General features: G+C 36.4%; 1 protein-coding gene and 1 pseudogene across 1 annotated transcript in view; both read right to left on the bottom strand.

Annotated features, from left to right (window-relative positions):
- TP53BP1 (tumor protein p53 binding protein 1) overlaps positions 1–15,429 on the bottom strand; it is a 96,446-nt gene that overhangs the window by 66,568 nt on the left and 14,449 nt on the right. The window contains exons 5-11 of the mRNA XM_042783696.1: positions 11,537–11,655; positions 10,812–10,973; positions 10,239–10,368; positions 8,011–8,162; positions 6,094–6,220; positions 5,224–5,318; positions 2,590–2,786 (exon numbers count right to left, since the gene is read on the bottom strand). Of these exons, the coding sequence (XP_042639630.1) occupies positions 2,590–2,786; positions 5,224–5,318; positions 6,094–6,220; positions 8,011–8,162; positions 10,239–10,368; positions 10,812–10,973; positions 11,537–11,655 (982 nt within the window). The remainder of the gene's footprint in view (positions 1–2,589; positions 2,787–5,223; positions 5,319–6,093; positions 6,221–8,010; positions 8,163–10,238; positions 10,369–10,811; positions 10,974–11,536; positions 11,656–15,429) is intronic.
- LOC103192289 lies at positions 14,092–14,729 on the bottom strand (annotated as a pseudogene).

Genomic DNA, 15,429 nt, shown 5'->3' with positions numbered 1-15,429 from the left:
AAAAAAAAAAAAAAAAAAGAAAGATACACATGAGAGACTTTTTTTAGAAGGCATAGACTATACTAGCTAAAAACCAAACCCAAACACACTGTCATAGAGTCAATTCTGGATGCTGTGAGTGTTGGTTGAGACACCTTAAAATATGAGTCCAAAGAAATTTGACTAGAGTTAACTTTTCTTAGGTTCCAGGGATCTTTAAACTATGTTCAGAATCACTCACTCAATTTTTATTGCTGATTTTATAGGTGCCTCTGCAGGTCTTTGGTAAATGCTGAGGGAGGGGAAATTTCTTTAACAATACCTTCTTTGAAAATCACTTCTCCCTTTGTGGCCAGGCATTTTTCCCCACTAATGCAGCTGCCACTACAAAGACATTCATTTCCATAAAAGCCTTCGTTTGGTCACTGATAAGTATCTGTAACTTTTCTCTTTATTATCACCTACTTTTTCTAGATTACCTAACAACAATCTTTTCTAGAAAATTCTCCTCAGTGTTTTGTCTCAGTTCTTAGAACACATCTCAAAATTCTGATGACTCTTTTAGTATCCTCTCTCTCGATATATATATTTATATATTCATGTATAATTTTGATTAAAAAAATATATACAAAACCTAAAGAAAATAATCCATGGTGGTTAAATAGTCACTCCTTCTCTAGGAAAACTTTCCATCACCCTTTCACTCCCAGCAACAGCTAAACAAGCAGTCGTGCACAGACTCATGCAGTATATACCACATGTAAGACACTATTCTAGGGCTATATATTTTAACTCATTTAACCTTCACAACTACCCTGTGAGGTAGATGGTATCATCACCCCCATTTTAATGATGAGGAAAATGAGGTACTATTTCAATCAGTCACAAAGGTAGTAATGTCAGAGCTAGGAGTGAGTCCAGGTAATTCTGACTTATACTTAACACTATCAAATAGCTTCTAAAGACTTGTATAAAATGGAATTTTTAAACAAACAACAAGTTCATAAAACTCCAGACAGCAGTTAAAATTTCTTTCTCCCTAAAAATTGGTATAAAATGGAATTTTTAAACAAACAACAAGTTCATAAAACTCCAGACAGCAGTTAAATTTCTTTCTCCCTACTGGTCTTCCATTCTCACTGATTTTATGGTATACTGCACTACTAAAACCAAAACCAAACCAAACTCACTGCCATCAAGTCAATTTCAACTCTTAAAGACCCCCACTGGAATTCTAAGATTGTAAGTCTTTACAGAAGCAGACTGCCTCATCTTTCTTCTGCAGAGCGGACAGTAGGTTTGAACCACCGACCTTTTGGTTAGTAGCTCAATGCCTTAACCACCACCAGAGTACCTCACTACTTCATTACCATTCATTTTAAATTGCTAAGTATAAGCTCTTGTCACAACAACTACAAACTAAAAGGCAGAAAAATGTTCCCCAGTAACACTAAGATCATTTCTCTACTTAAGATCTTGCAAGAATGGTATGTCAACTGGGCCAATAATATAATCATTTAAGGACCTCCAATTCACTATAAACCCTGCATTTCATTTCTTTAAATATTTTAATTTAAAATTATGAAAATTATTAAATTTCCCTTGATTTTAGGAAAATATACACAGGAAGAGATAAAAAACAATCTAAATGTTCCCTGTTTAGGAATGATTAATTAAACATGGTACAATCACTCAGAAGGAGATTATACAACTTTTGAAAGCGATAATATGAAAACAATTTAACACTGAAAACTGTAATTGAAATTATAATTTTTCAGTGTTACATTATCTTCACATTGTTGCTTTCAAAAGTTATATAAATAAAAAGAAGATAAAGTTGCATGTTCACTTTAAACTACATTAAAAAGAGCAGCCATATGGAAAACACAAAAACGACAGTCGTGTTAAGGCAGAATATGATTAATGCTCCCTTTCAATTTGCCATAACCATAACATTTTGAAAAAGCTTAAAGACACAGAACAAAATTTAAACATAAAAACTGTATCATCACTCAAAATCATAAAAAAAGACCAGGCTTACTGGTCTGATGGAGATTGGTGAAACCCCTGAAACAATGGTCCCAAGTCACCCTTAGAGCCTGGAACTGAACTCACCTCTGTGGCTTAACTCTCAGGCAAACAACACAGTCCTATACCAGGGAGATATACTGCTTAGAACAATCAACCACGGGAGATCAGAAAGGCAGCATTTGCGTAGGCAAAAAGGTAAGGAAGCAGGAATGCATAGGCCAGAAGGAAACAGGGAAGAAGTGGGAAGAGAGCTGTTACACTACAGGAAACATAACTGGTGTCACAAAACGTGTATGAAATGCTGAATATAAAATGAATCTGCTTTGTCAAATTTCATCCAAATCACAATAAAAAGTTAAAAAAAAAAAAAATCTGTATTACGACGTTAAAAGACTATAAATATTCCAAAGAACTGGACTGTGATGACAGTTGCATAATTTCATTAATTTTTAAAAACTGCTGAATTGCACTCTCGAAGTGGATTACTTTTATAATTTGTAAATTATACTTCAGTAAAGCTGTTTAAATAAATAAAAATTGTTATAATACCCACCCACCCAAAAAATCTGTAATACCCACATGAGAAAATTCAGGCTGGGATGGGACAGTAAGTGACCCAGGAGTGAAGACTGGCATGCTCTGAGATACTGGTGTAGAGGCTTGTGGTGAAACAGTTGGCTCAGGTGGGTTTTCTAACTCCACTGGTTCATCATCGAGTTTCTTCTGAAAAGGTTCTCCCCCTTCTTCAGGTAACACTGACATGTCCATCGGCTCATCTGGTTTAAAACAGGAAAACAAGTAAGAAATAATCACTCATCAACATTACTCATGTTCCAACATCACCTGTAACAATTACATCACAGAAATTTCTGCTCCTAAAAAACCCAGCAACTTAATTTTCAAAAAAGCTGACAAAATGATGCCAGACTGAGTTCTAGAAGCACTTTCTTAGGAGTGTGGAGAGATATCACATTACTAAAATATTCAGGTACAGATTTAAAATGGAGTTAATCTGGGGATATGCCTTACTCATACCATAATTATATGGTATTTTAAATTAACTTGGCTCCTCTGAGTCCCTTTCCTGATCACAACTCAGTTGTACACATTTTGCTGAGGTATGCCCAGCAAAATTGATAGCATCTAACTTAACCACTGTATAATTCTGCCATAGACCTTGAAATCAGCAGTGAGATGGATGCCAGGGCAAATACAGGGGATGAAAAAAAGTCTACCATTGCCAATCAGCACTGATTTATCAAAGAATGAGAAGAACAAGGCACTGCTCTGAAATAGGAAAGGAAACACAGACACACACACACCCAATAAACATTGCTTTCCCACTATATAATAGTTATAATAGTAAGGCTAAAAGGACCTTCTCCAGGCCAGCCTCGCTAGCTAGCTATTTGAATCATCAGTCCCTTTTGCCCTATTTTACAACTTGACCCTAACTAGGCTACCTCTAAACCACCATCACAAACTACCTACACTATTTAGTTTTTCCTATAATCCATATAGGCCACCTTTCTACTCCTCTCCTCCTCCATCCTCAGTACCCATCCTTGCTGTACAGATTGTCCTCACCCTCACATTCCAGTCTAATACTAGGTTAATGATCCAGTACTGCAGGATTTTATAACATTACTAAGGTGGACTAATATTTTCATTGCACTTTTTGATCTTTCTTATCATGATAAACCACTTATTATGGACCTGCTGCTCTAACCACTATCTACATAAAGGCTTTAGGTTAATAATCTAAGAAAAACAACAAATAACACAAATACAAAAAGGCTATATACAGTCCCACAAACAGTTATGCATACAGTAAGCAAATACATTAAATCTAAAATATAACTGACACGAGAAACTATGACACAAAAAAAGCAAACTGAATCATATATACAACACAATCCCAATTTTATATGAATTTTTTTTATATTTATGGACAGAAAACATGCTGAAAGGAAATATAGCCAAATGCTAATTATAATTACAACAGGACTGCCGTATCACAGGTGATTTTGTTTTCTTTTCATTATTTTCCTACACTATCCAAACTTGCCTGGAATAAAGTATTTTTAATAAAATTATTTTTAGTATTTCTTAATGCTTACACTATTGATAGAAACAATGGTTCTAAGAATAAACACAACTTGCATTAAGAGGGTTTTTTTAATAAAATGTCTTCACCTTTATTTTTTACTGCAGATGTCATTAATCATGCTATGCTTAGTCTGATACTAGTCCATTTTGATAACTTACAAATGAGTTCAGAGCAAAAAGAACCAGACACAAATTTTGTGGCAGAAGAAAGTCTAAGATTAAATTTTGTCGTGAATAAAGCACACTTCATAAAAAGTTAACTATCCTTTCTTCATGACTTATAATTGAGAAATTTCTGTGTCTCAGTTTCCTAATCTGTAAAACGGCAAATGACAAGTAGTACGTAGTTCTTAAGATTGTTGTGAGCCTTCAATGAGATAAATCAAAGCATCCTGAATAGTATCTAGAATATAAATATTAACTATTATAACATTACTGGTATGTGGAAGAATGAAAAGGAGAAAATCATAGAATTTACTAGAAATGGCTTTGTAGAAGGAATTTAGAAATATTTTGAATGATGTGGATAAGACACAGGGGCAGAGCAAAAGAGTTACAAAATGAGATAAATTAGAAAAGTAAAAATAAAAGCTCTCTTCTGAAAAAAGTAATCCAAAGTCACTAAGTCCTCAGGGACTGAATGAAGTCGAAATTTCTACCACCTGGTCCTAGCCACTTTTTGGCTAAAAGTATTTTGATAATAGCAAAAATAAACTATCAAGATCAAAAACTGTAATTTTTTGTTCCCTCTCACCAGTAACATGTTGACATGTTGCTAGAAACTACTGGGGCTTTAGCAATAAATCCAGTTCTTCACTATATAACTAATTTGAGCTGAACTATAAAGATTTTTCCTTAAGGATCTTTTAAAAAATTAATTCAACAATATAGAATTTCCAGAGGAACTAGTACTAGAAAAGCAAAGAACTGAGGAGAGCACTTTACACAAAGCCATATCCCTAGAAGTTAGATAGACATGAATCCTACTGAATAGTATGGGTCACAGAGTTCTAACATACAAAGAAATGATGCATTTCACAAGGCAGAAGAAGGGTTGCTCTTCTTCTAATCTGAAGTCAACAGAAACAGATCAAAAGAGCTCACCTTTTCTCCCTCCTTGCTCTGTGGGACTGCTAGGTACGATAAAAGGGGTAGATCGGAAAGCATCAGGGGAAGGAGCAACAAGATCTGAGGAATTCCTTTATATAAAGAGAGAACTACAGGTTATTTTACCAAAGTCACAGTTATGTGTTTCTGTATTTTTACTTTTTAATAGCAAAAATATCTAAGTCATTCAGACAAATACTTATTAGCATTTCTATCAAAAAGCTGCCTGAGGCAGGTAGAAAATCCATGAATACTTCAATAACTATTTCTCACCTCAGACATTTCCAAAATAAGAAAAAAAAAAAAAAAAAAAGAGTAATGGCCAAGCTGTATGATTACATGCAAAAGGGAATGACTAGACACAAGGACAGCATGATTAAAAAGCAGGATGAACAAGTACTAAAAAATAAATTTATTTACAGATATGAAACATAAAAAATATTTACTACATATTTTGCCTAACAGGAAGACCATAAAAGTTTATTAAAAAAAAAAATTATTTTGTCTAATACTGAAATAAGAAACTCAACTATAAATCAACTATACATAAATTCTCTATCCTTCACTGGTCAATGGGAAGATCTGCTAATAAAGTGGAGAAGCAAAATGCTTATTTTGAAAGTACAATTCTCTAAATAACTGAGTATTTTCTATACTAATGAAAACTTTGGGCTACTGTTACAAAAATTCCAAATGGGAAAGCAAAATCTATCTGCCTCCAACAGCACCACTAAATGCTCACCCCAGAAATTCTAAAGCCTAGAGATGAACTTTTCTGTATTAGCGGGTAATTTTAGTTCTTTCAGCTTTAGCCTTAGCCCCTCAGGCATATGCCTCCTTTGTAGAAGCTAATTTAGGCTTACTTACGTGGAAAGACTCTCCTGAACAAGGGACCTCTGACCAGAAAGCTGCAGGAGGTGCAGAGTGGTGGCAGGTGTGGAGGCCAGAGAGCATCCACCTTCCTCCCTTGAAGGAGTTGAGCAACTATCAGAGGCTACAAAAGAAAAAAAGAAATTACAGTTGCATTTACTTCTCAGACTGACATTACTAAGTGGTCAAAAAACCCCCTAGTACAACAACAACAAAAAAAGAAGAGTAATATTGATATTCCCAACCAGAATATTGGTATTTCTAACCAGAAACAGGGCAAATGATAGAATGTCACACTACTAATCTTTAATGACCATTAAAAAAAAAAAAAAAAAAAAAAAACCTGACTAAAAGAATTCCTTAGTTCCTTCTTTCATGATATAAAGTTGGAGAGGAAAAGTCAGAATCCTTATATCTCTGCCTTATGAAGCTTCTATTATAAAACAGCAAGCAAGCCTTTTATTCCAAGGTCTACCTAACATGAAGTAAAAGCTCATGCAATGATGTTAATGTATCAATTCTGACATGATTAGAACTTGGGCCTCCCCAAAAAAGACATAAAATCTAACACATCAGTAAAATATATGAGCATACATGATAGAATACTGATTTATACTGTGAAGACTCTCCTGTTAGTCCCCATCTCTAGCAAAAAATGGAGTATCAGTTGTACTAAATCCAAGTATAAAGGAATTTCTTAAATTATAACTTATAGCTTTAGTGGGAGACCAAAAAAATGTATTTTGGTGACTCTCTGAATGTCTTTCATAGCAACCTACATCATAGTAATGTAATATCTATAGTAATATCACCTTCTTCCCTTCCTTTCTTCCAATCAAAACATAGTATTCCCCAATAGGAGATCCTGAATAGAGTGGGAGAAAAATGTGGAACAAAACTCAAAATCATAAAAAAGACCAGGCTTACTGCTCTGCCAGAGACTGGTGAAACCCCCGAGACTATGGCCCACAGTAACCCTTCAGGCCTAGAATTGAACTCAATCCCATGGTTTTCAGACAGACAATGGACAGGTCTATATAAAGCTGAACATTTGTATCAGGTAGGTACACTCCTCAGAACAATTAACTATGGGAGTTCAGAATGGACAGGTCTATATAAAGCTGAACATTTATATCAGGTAGGTACACTCCTTAGAACAATTAACTATGGGAGTTCAGAAGGACAGTATTTGCACAGGGAGATAGAGAAGGGCAGTATTTGCACAGGGAGATAGCTCAGAGGGTAGGAATGCATAGGAAAGGAGGACACAGGGAAAAGGCAACCAGAGGAAGGAACTGGGAAGAGAGCTGTTACATTATGGGGATTGCAATCAATGCCATGAAACAAAATGTGCATGAACTGTTAAATGAAAAATTAATATACTCTGTACACTTTCACCCAAATCACAATTTAAAAATAAGTAAATATTTCACTGGTTATCATTGAAGGTTTTTGACTTTCTAGGACAGGGGAGGCAAATATCATCCTAGTCTTCTAAATTCTAAGTTCTATCTGCTAAACCATAACTTCCTATTTCTGACAGATGAAATAATAAACAGAAGAGTGAGTAGACTATTATCAGGTGAGTATAAAAACTTAATTACCAGGCTACTTAAGATTTGAAGACTTAGTAAACATATAATGACAAAAGAAGCAATGACTACTCTGTCCACAGTACTAACTTTACTATATTAGTTATTATTCTTCAGTATCTCCAGTTCCAAGAGAGGCAGAAAACTATGTTCAAACATTAAATTGCAATCATTCCCAAGGAACCCTTCTCACTTATTAGCTGGAAACATATTTTACTCCTGTATCATTAACAAGTCTGCATACCTACAAAGCACTTTCTAACTGACACAGTAGCCTCAGAAAACAAGAAGATGAGCTAGAGCAACTTATCACACTTTGTACCTGTTTTATTGCTCTGGTCAAACAAGTCTTCCTGAGTTGACAAAATCTCAGGCTCTGGTGACTTCTGAATCTGGAGTTCCCCTTCCAGAAGTTCCCGAGCAGATTCCGCAGCAGCAAGAGATACTTTGGGACTAGAAGGCATGGCCTCTGGCCTAGGAAATTTGTATCACCAGGTGAAAAAACTGCTAAGTTTAAATGCTTTCATTTTTTAACTAAAAGCTATTTTCTGTTTTGTGTGTTTTTCTTTAATAAAATCCCAGTACCTCTAATTTGTATATCTATTGAAGGTAAAATAATCTACTCTTTATAATAATACAAAGCCCTCGGCCCATTACAAAGCCTGTCCCGGTATCTCACACACAGCAATACCTCTCCTCAATTCTGCTTCAATTCTACTGTGCAGTACACATTCCAAGATTTCTGACGAGTGATTTAGGGATTTTTGTTACATATTCTTTTATATAGGAGCTCTGGTAGCACAGTGCCTAAGGCACTTGCCTGCTAACCAGAAGGCTGGCAGTTCAAACCCACCAGCTACTCCTCGGAAGGAAAGATGGGCAATCTACTTCCCTTTCGTAGTGATACTGCCTCGGCAATCCAAGGAGGGGTTGCTATGAGTCGGGGCCGACGCGACGGCACACAACAACAACAACATTCTTTTATGTAGACCTGTATGAAAGATTCTGATCCAGACACCGCAATGCCAGTAAGGAGGGCAATCTTAACAATGTCCATCCATTGTACTTGGATATGAATTATTCGCTGTGTCACTGCTGTATACTTTATCTTCTACTGGCCCTTTCTATCTGCTCTACCCAACCTAGGCCCCAAATCAAGACCCTTTCATATCAATACAACCCATACCTGCTGTCCCCTTCCCAGAAACTTAGGAGATTAACCTATTCTACCGCTCCCCGGGATAAACAGGATAGCAAAACTGACTAAAATGTCAAGTACCAAAGAAAAACCGGTCCAAGATGTCAGCCAGTCACCTGACTGTTTTCCATTAGGAAGACAACATCTCTTGATATTCAACTTTTTTCAGAAACCTACTGTGGTAAAGTTTGTGTGTTAACTTGGCTGGGCCTAGCTAAATGGCTGGGCAGCTGGATGAAGTTACTCCCCATGGTGGGACTAATAATTAATTCCATGGTGGAATCTACTGGGGCAGCTGAGTAGCTGCTTTAGGGATGTGATCTGCTTCCCGTATATAAGAAACAGCTTTGGAAATGGTTTCTAGCTTTTTGTTATGCTTGAACCCTGCATGTAGCCAAGTCGTTGTTCAACAGCCTGCCATGCCCTGCCGATCTTGAGACTTCATCTGGACTTGAATTAGTGGCCTGCCGTATTGTTTGATAACGCTGGGACTTTTCACTTGTCAACCTTAGGCTTGTCAGCCTCAGCATCCAGCAGCTGTTTGAGTGAAGAAAAGCCTCTAGCTTCTGTGGACCAGGAACAGGAGGCAGAGCTGAAGCTCATAGCTGAGGGACTTTCACCCAGCCCCCAGAGCCTGGCACTTTGAACTTGGACTTAATGCCTCCAAAATTGTAAGAGAATAAACTCCCGTTTGTTCAAGCCATCCCAATGGTGGTATATTCCTCTCAGAGTGGCACTAGGAACACTAGGAACACCTACTCACCACTATTTCTATTGAAGGAAACAACAGAATAATACTGACTATTCATCCAGCCCTTCCCCCAAACTGAAAGCACCCCACTTTTCCTCTGCCATATGCAAACTTCAGCTGTTGGCCAGAGGCAATACTCGTTTTGGATACAATCACCACAGAGCAGAGATATAATTCCCAATTCCTACGAAGAGCCAGGTAGGAATCCTTACCAAGGACATGGGATAAGAATGTCCCACAATCTATACCATAAACCACCAGATGTGTGGTATCTGAGAACCAAAGCAATCTGGGTGCTCCTCAAATACAGAAACAATTAAGCCTTCAAATATAATACTCATAACATCAGAGAGGAAGAGTGGCAACCAAAGATGAAGGAGTCCTGCTTATAGTACCAGCAGCAAAAAATAGGCTTTGTAATGTGCCTAAAGATGAGGACAGAGTAAAATTCATAAACAATCAATGCTTCCACTAGATTATAAGTATTCCCAATATAAAGAAAAGATCTATAATTTCTAAAATGTTTCCACCTGGCAAAATCAAATTAGTACGACTTTATAGCAGAAACTTATAAATACCTTCTAGAAAGAATATGGCTTACCTAGCAGGTTGTGGATTTTGCTCTTCTACTACGTGTGCTTCCTTACTGGGCTCTATTATCATGGGCTCATCCTTGCTAGGTGGTCCTGCCACGAGGATATCTTCACTGGACTGTTCTCCACACTTAACTGCTTGACATTTTATAAGAAAGGAGGAGATATTTAATTTTCAAAGTACTTAAAGTAGTTTCAAATGCTTTTAAAAAGAAAAGATTGTAATAAAGACCAATTTGAAAATGTATACAGAGATCATCCCAAAATAAAAAGTGACCAATAACTTATTTCCAAAAAAATTTATTCTGCAATCAACAAGTAGTTACCAGACAACTCTGCAGCAGTGCTGCATACCTTACTATACAAACTTTTTTTAAAATACATTTTATTGAAATATAACTTATGCACAGTAAAATACACAAAAGTAAAGTGACATGGGTCAATGCATTTTTTTTTTTGCAGTGTTCCCTCCCCTGCTTACTAGACAAAGTTTAATTATATAATCATAACAAGAAATAACTAGCTCTAGCACGGGAAGAAACACTCAAACAACTCCAAATGCCATAAAACGTATTCCATACCAATGTTAGCATCCACATCAGACAGCCTGGTATAACCAGAGTCAGTAGCAGTTACTGACTGTAGGCGTTCTTTGTTTACTTCATATGGCACAGTATGCTCTTCAACATCCTGGCTCTGGGAGAGTTCCAAAACTCCAAAGCCCAACTGTGATGAGGCAGGATCTAGAACCAAAACCACACAAAATTAGCTATCATCTCACAACATTATGTACTGTGTGTACTACTATCCTACGCATAAAGGTCATGTTAAATTCTCACATCAAAGACCTGCCCTAAAAATTTTTCAAAAGAAAATCAAAAATGAAAAGCTTTAACAGTGAAAAGGAAAAATGTATAATGAAGCTAAATACTGTGTACTACCATAAAACCTTATGCACATCTCACACTGACAGATTATATCAACTTTCCAAAGATATATATAAACTATACAAACACACAAACCAATTCAGATTGCACTTCTACCCTACAAAGTATATCTCCCAAAAATATTTTAAAAACAAATGAATAAAGAAAGAAGAATCACTATGCAGAAAAGGGGCTTAAGAAGCTACAAATTCCTGAACATCAAATTAGGTGGACTACCTGGCAAATTTTTAAATAACTATTCTCAACTTAAACTACCTGATAAGAAATCTATAATCTGATAAAGAGAAATTTAGACGTCTATATGCTCATGTTAAAGTAACTTAGAACAATTTACTCTCCTGAAAAAGGCATAAAGCTACCTTCATCACCTATGGAATGTGTGGTACCATCTTCTTCCTTCTCCTCTTTCTCCTTCTCTTCCACCTCTTCTTCCTTCTCTTCACCCACAGAAGCAGATTCCACTGACATTCCCAGAACACTACACAGCAAAAGGACACAATCATCTATCCCACATAGGTTGAGACACTTTGTTCAAAGTACTCTTTGAATTTTATTATGGCTCACCACACCCCAACCATCTATTAACCAAATCTGAAAAGGTAAAAGAATCTTGCTCCTTTAGTGCTTCTTTCTACCGAAAGCAGCTAAAAAGTTAACTATTAACACAAACACTCAACAGGAGTAAGGTACAAACATATACAGATTTTATCTTTTTCTGAAAAAATATTATCAGGGATAGAAAAATTCTACATTCAAATAGGATTACTGACAAGTGAAAAAAAAAAAATCATCATCAGATGAGCAAAGAAGGGGTTCATAAAGCACATGTATGGAAACTAGAAAAATTCCATGAAAAAATTTTTGTAACAAATCTATATAGCATAGAACCAAAGTATATGAATAGGCCTATGTGTTTAAAAAGCAGTTAACACCACAAGCCAAAAAATGTAATAAATAACACTAAAGTCAAGTAACTAGGAAAACATATCTGCAACAAATGTAACAGAAGACTAGTCTATAAAATAAAACAATTAATGCAAAGAACTCCAACATATAAATGGACATATGACAGAACAGACAATTCATAAAAGAAATACAGGTAGTCCCTTACTTACAACATATTCAAGTTACGGTGAACCACACTTATGACTATCTGTTTTTTGTTTGTTTGTTTGTTTTTGTTGGTACATCTTATCATCAGCAGTTCAAACCCACCAGCCACTCCTCAGAAAGAAGACTGGGGAATCTACTTCCATAGTGATACTACTGCCTCAGAAATTTCAAGGAGGCGTCACTATGAGTCGGATCTCACTCGATGGCAGTGAGTTTGGTTGGTTTTTGGTTTTCTTATCATCAGTAAGGAGTTCTGTAGGCACAGTGGTTAAAGCATTCAGCTCCTAACCTAAAGGTCAGTGATTCAAACTCATCAGCCGATCCACAGGAGAAAGATAAGGCAGGCTGCTTCCCTAAAGATTTACAGCCTTGGAAACCCTATGGGGCAGCTGTACTCTGTCCTATAGGGTCACTATGAGTCAGAATCAACTCCATAGCAGTGGGTTTGGTTTATTTGATTAGCAATATGTCCTACATATAATGTTGCAGCATGTAATTTGCTGATGTTATCACTTAGATGTTCACTTATAAATGTACAGAAGGCAACAACAAAAACTAAAAAATAAAAAGTATTCGACTTGTGTAAGATCCTACTTACAACAGAGTTAGAGGAACAGAACTCTATCGTAAGTCGGGGACTACCTGTACAAGTTTTTTGTTGTTGTTTTTTTTAATTTCCAAATCACTTTTAGTTAAACAGGTAAGTTCTAACTTAAAAAAAAAAAAAAACTCTACAGCTATGTACAACTCAAAGCAAACTATTTTTCTACCTGAGATCAAAATAAGTTCCTTTTCTCCTATCTAATTCTTGGCATTGAGGTAAATCTGAATTCACTTGATATACTTCCTCAAACTTTTAAAAGAACTTTTAAGCCCTGCTTTAGAAAGAAATTCTCGTAAACATATATATTTACATATTTTTTTTCTCTTCAAAGATTAATAACAATTATAGGCCTGTAATGGGATCATGATACTAATAATAATATGCAAATAAAAAGCCATTTTTTAATACACGGTATTCTGGAATGGTATCATATGAAAGGGAATCACAGAATCTATATATATGTATTCTCGGAAGGAAGGTTGGGCAATCCTACTTCCGTAGTGATACTGCCTCGGAAACCCAAGGAGGGGTCGCTATGAGTCAGGGCCGACTGGACAGCACATAACAACAACAACAACAACATATATATGTATTAATCACTAAGAGTTGAGAAATTAAGCTCACTTTAAGAAAACTCATTCTATTCCTCTTTTAGAAGAAGTTGCAAGGTTGTGATATATAACAAAAATATTGTGTATAAATAAGCTTTAGACTAAAGTGGCAGAAATTGCTATTTGAATTAAAAACTAAACCCAACTAGACCTTTACTGTGGCTACATAACTCCTTGTTTAGGAGCCTGCAGGGTATTACTGAGGTAACATCCCTAACCCTCCCCTCTTTCACCTCTAACAACTCTATAGCTTCCTTCTTCATGGGTATCTTTGGCAATGCTTTCAAATCTTCAAAGCAAAAGAACCTGCTAAAGCAAGCAAGAAGATGGAAAAACTAGACTATATATGATGTATGAAAACCAATCTAAGCATATGAACTGAAGGAAAAAAAATACCAGGAGGAAGGCTGAGCAGCTCTGCCCTCAAAGGAAAAAGAAATAAAAACTTAAGAGGGCTTTTATCCTCTGGCGCTTCTTCCACATTATCTCCTGGTTAGAAGAGTATGAGACCAAAATTTCAAACTCTGAAAAGGTAATGATCTGAAGGAGGAGCAAAGGAAATAAATGATAAAGTACAGCAGTAGCTTTAGCTGTCAATGAGTTTCTTTGCTCTGGCATTGGCAATGTCAATACCATCTTTGTTGGTATCAGCCTTTTCTGTGATCTGTTCTATTTGTCGATTTTGAGACTCAGTTTCATTGCCCACGTCCAGGGCCATGTTTTTTAGATTTCCCAGGATACTGCCCACCTGAGTCAAGTTCTTCTCCATTTCATCTTCTCTGGCATCATTAGTTATACATTTAATGTATCCACCACTGGCTGCTTGTGTGGCTGCTTCTTGAGGCTGGCCATTTGTCACACGGCCTGGCTGCTTAGATACTATGTTGTTAGGCAAGTTGCCTCCACCATCTCCCCAAGTTGGCCTTATAGGACTTACCAGACTCAAAGTTCTTTGTCCTATTATAAGGACAGACACAAAGGCCACAGCACTTGTTGAGCTCTGTTAAAGTCTTCTCTACCTCTCTCATGTCTTTATTTATTTGGTCTGTGCCTTCTTCTATACGGTTTAGTTGTTCCCCTGGTTCATCCACCATAGTGATGGTCTTGATTCCTGCATCCTGACACTTCAAAGGCTAAACCTAGGATTCTCCTTGTACTTTCCAGAGACTCATCGGTAACCTGGTGAGCCCTGAGCTCTATTTCTTCTATTGGAAGATTATCCATGATGAATCAAAACTCTTAAAAGGCACAAGAAATGGAAATGTGGATATTCTGGAGGGAGCAAGTAGTTGGACCTGTGGCCTCCACACCATGGTCATAGGGCACATCAAGCTCAACTGGCATAACATACTATACAAAAACATTGTTCCACATCCTACTTCAGCAAATAGTGACTGGGATCTTAAAAGCTTGCAAGCACCCATCTACATGCAATGATGGGTCAAGCAGTTGTGGCCACTCCTTTCACCCACAGCTGGGACACCCTAGACCGGACCTCTGTACAAGTATTTTTGAACATGTAAAGAAATCAGAGAAACTTATTTTTTTTTCTGCCAAACAAACAAACAAAAAAAACTTTAAATACAGTATTACTATTCAGCGCTGCCCAAAACTAAGCATAAGGTAAGCATTACCATATGCTGCTCATAAGACCAACTTAACGCATCCAAAACAATTTTAAATATGTATCAAGAGCTTAAAAAAAAAGTTTATAGTGATTCCAAGAGATAACTGAGAATGTGAAAAGATCCTTGTACATATTTCTCAAAGCTTACTGTTACTAAGAAATAATCTCTAAATTCAGTATTAGGGGAATGGTTAAATAATTTCATAATTCATAAAGTAGGAAACTATGAGGCCATTAAAAGTCTATGAAACAAACAAATATAATCTGTGAGCCTTGACTGGATTCTGGATTTTATAT

This window comes from Orycteropus afer, unplaced genomic scaffold, assembly GCF_000298275.1.
Source record: "Orycteropus afer afer isolate SDZICR_OR568_19922 unplaced genomic scaffold, OryAfe1.0 scaffold00026, whole genome shotgun sequence".
Lineage (NCBI taxonomy): Eukaryota > Metazoa > Chordata > Mammalia > Tubulidentata > Orycteropodidae > Orycteropus > Orycteropus afer.
The sequence above is the reverse complement of the archived record's forward strand: the minus strand, read 5'-3'. Positions and strand labels throughout refer to the sequence as shown.